Below are 2,475 nucleotides of genomic sequence, written 5' to 3'. Positions count from 1 at the left end.
GGGACTGTGTAACTGTTGAAGGGAGAAGTAACATGAGTATTGAATTCATAAGGAAACTTACCCTACGTTTGGTCTGGTATGACTAGTAGCTTATGCTGACTAATGTTCACTAATGTTAGACAGGTATTGCGGCTTAACTGAGGTTTCTGAGTAGGATTGCTGACTTTACAGCCCTTCTCTACTTGTGCTAGCATTACACTACATTTTAACATTTAACATCTGTCCTGTAATTACCACTCTTGTCCACAGTGCTTGCTGTACCACTGCAGGTTTGGCCCACAGTATACTACGTACTTGGATAATGTGAACGTGTATCTGGTCATCGCAGCAATCTAAAAGCAATTTAAAATTAAAAAAGCATTAGTTTAATTACTCTTTGTTGTATCTTTTGTTTTTAAATTCACTCATTTGTATTTCTAAATATTTTTGCTCACCTTCAGGCCCGTGAAGCCAACCATGTCGGAGACCGGATGGGGGCCGAGCGGAGCAGCAGGACTGCCAGGACACTGAACCATGTGGCCCTGGGACTCGGCATCGGGGGCGTCATCCTGTGCATTGTCTACGTAGTGGTTATGGCATCTCTGATAAAACATTAAAACTGTTTCAGCATCTTTCCATATTTGACATTCGATATCAGGTAATCAGCCCACATCAGGAACCTTACTGGTCATCTGGAGTTTCATTGTTTAATTGAAAATATGTAACCATAAAGTCACCTGATTGGCTAAAAGAAAAAAAGAAAGAAATTTTGATTTTGATTTCATTATCAACGGTAGATGACCTTTTATTTTAAAGCAACTGCAGAAGGGCTTTAATATAATCCATTACTCTCCAACCAATACAACCTACCAAAGATTTATATTTCATCAACATATATTGTGCTTATGACTTGCTTTCTATGTAATCACACAAAAATCAATGTTTTTTGTTTTATACATATAACTATTCAACTTTGATGCCTTAGAAGTTTTGCCTTGTTTCTGTGTTGCTCCACCACACAAGTATAATTCAAAGAGAATGTTGCATGTCATATTCAAATAGCAAATGATTATCAATACAGTTTGCAGGGTGTCATCTTTTAGTGGTGTTGGGTTTTGTTCAGTTCTGTAATTGAAAGAAATTTGTCTGTGCGATGGGCAAAATATTGCTGCCTTTTCAATGGCTGTAAATATGCACTAACACCCTAACCTATGTATGCTAACATAGTATTCCATATAAAAAGAACTAACCAGTGATACTTCAAAATACTCAGAGGAGAAAGAGAGAGATTTGGCTTTGTTTAGCTCATGTTGAACAAGTAAAAATAACAAGAGTGAGCCTGTTTCTCATCACAGTGTGTCTGATCTGAGAGTGCATGCTACAAGGAGATCCTTCTGTTTCAGTGATTTTCACATCAAAGTCCTCTTCTGTATTCCAGCTAAACAGGAATGCACAGCTTCACGCAAAATAAGCAGAAACTTAGTCAGAGTGGAGCCAGTATGACTGACACAGCCAGTTGCTCGATCAGTGGCTCTCGCACTCCTATTCTGAAAGCTGTAGTGTTACGTGTCACTGGTCTGGGTGTTGTTTGTCATGCAATTTTTTTATGTTCTTTTCTTAAAGCTGAAAAAGTAAGATTTTACTGTATACCAGATTTCTTTTTAAATAAAGTTGGAGTATATTGAGAGAAAAACCACTTGTGCTGTCTGGTCTATTCAGATTATTTTTTATCTGGCCAGTGCTAGAACCTAACATGGTTTGTTGCAACACAAAAATGCCAAGAACACCTGTCTTGCAGCTTCAAAGCTGAGAGTGGAACAACAGTATTGAACTGATAGTTTCAACCACGACCACCATGGGTTGGTTTTCGAGCAGTGCACATATTGCCGTCTCAAGTTGTAATCAAATGCTTGTGTATAAAAATGACATATTTAAGTGGTAAAACACACTTCCAAAGGTAAGTTTCACCTCTGTAGCCAGTGTTTTTCAAATTAAAAGGGAGAGGAAATGACTAGATGCCAGTTTCAGATTGACTGCTGCTCTTTTTGCCCACTCACCTCCTACATCTGCAGTCCCATCTCCACTCTCCCCAACTTACCTTCTACCTTGTCTTTATCTGTCTGTTAGATCCATTTCTTTATTACCCGACTATTGTCCGAGTTGGTTTCACAGAAAGCTAAACTGTAAATGAGGCAGGAAATTCATCAACTTTGGTGTATGATGTATAGAATAGGCCTTTTTCACAGCAGCCATTTTGACATGAAATAGTCGAGTGATAGTAGGGTAGGTGACACTAATTCAGGTTCTATTCCATTCAGGTCAAACAGAGTCAGGGTGCTGCTATTGTGTATGTTTGCTCGCTGGAAAGGCTCTGCTACACTAAATGGAACAGAACCTTAATTAGTTTTACACTTGTGATTACCCTACTATTTAATGTCACTGGCTGCTGTGAAAAAGGTCTATTCTGAGGAAAAACCACAAGACCTGCAGGTATAT

General features: G+C 38.7%; 1 protein-coding gene across 1 annotated transcript in view; it reads left to right on the top strand.

Annotated features, from left to right (window-relative positions):
• si:dkey-33i11.9 (proline-rich transmembrane protein 1) overlaps positions 1-1,675 on the top strand; it is a 14,989-nt gene extending 13,314 nt beyond the window's left edge. The window contains exon 3 of the mRNA XM_035672174.1: positions 441-1,675. Coding sequence (XP_035528067.1) covers positions 441-596 — 156 coding nt within the window. The 3' untranslated portion in view covers positions 597-1,675. The remainder of the gene's footprint in view (positions 1-440) is intronic.
• Positions 1,676-2,475: the final 800 nt, after the last annotated feature.

The sequence above is a fragment of the Morone saxatilis genome, unplaced genomic scaffold, assembly GCF_004916995.1.
Source record: "Morone saxatilis isolate NCDOM2014 unplaced genomic scaffold, NCSU_SB_2.0 Contig24, whole genome shotgun sequence".
In the NCBI taxonomy this organism is placed as follows: domain Eukaryota; kingdom Metazoa; phylum Chordata; class Actinopteri; family Moronidae; genus Morone; species Morone saxatilis.
This window is presented reverse-complemented; position numbering and strand designations above follow the sequence as displayed.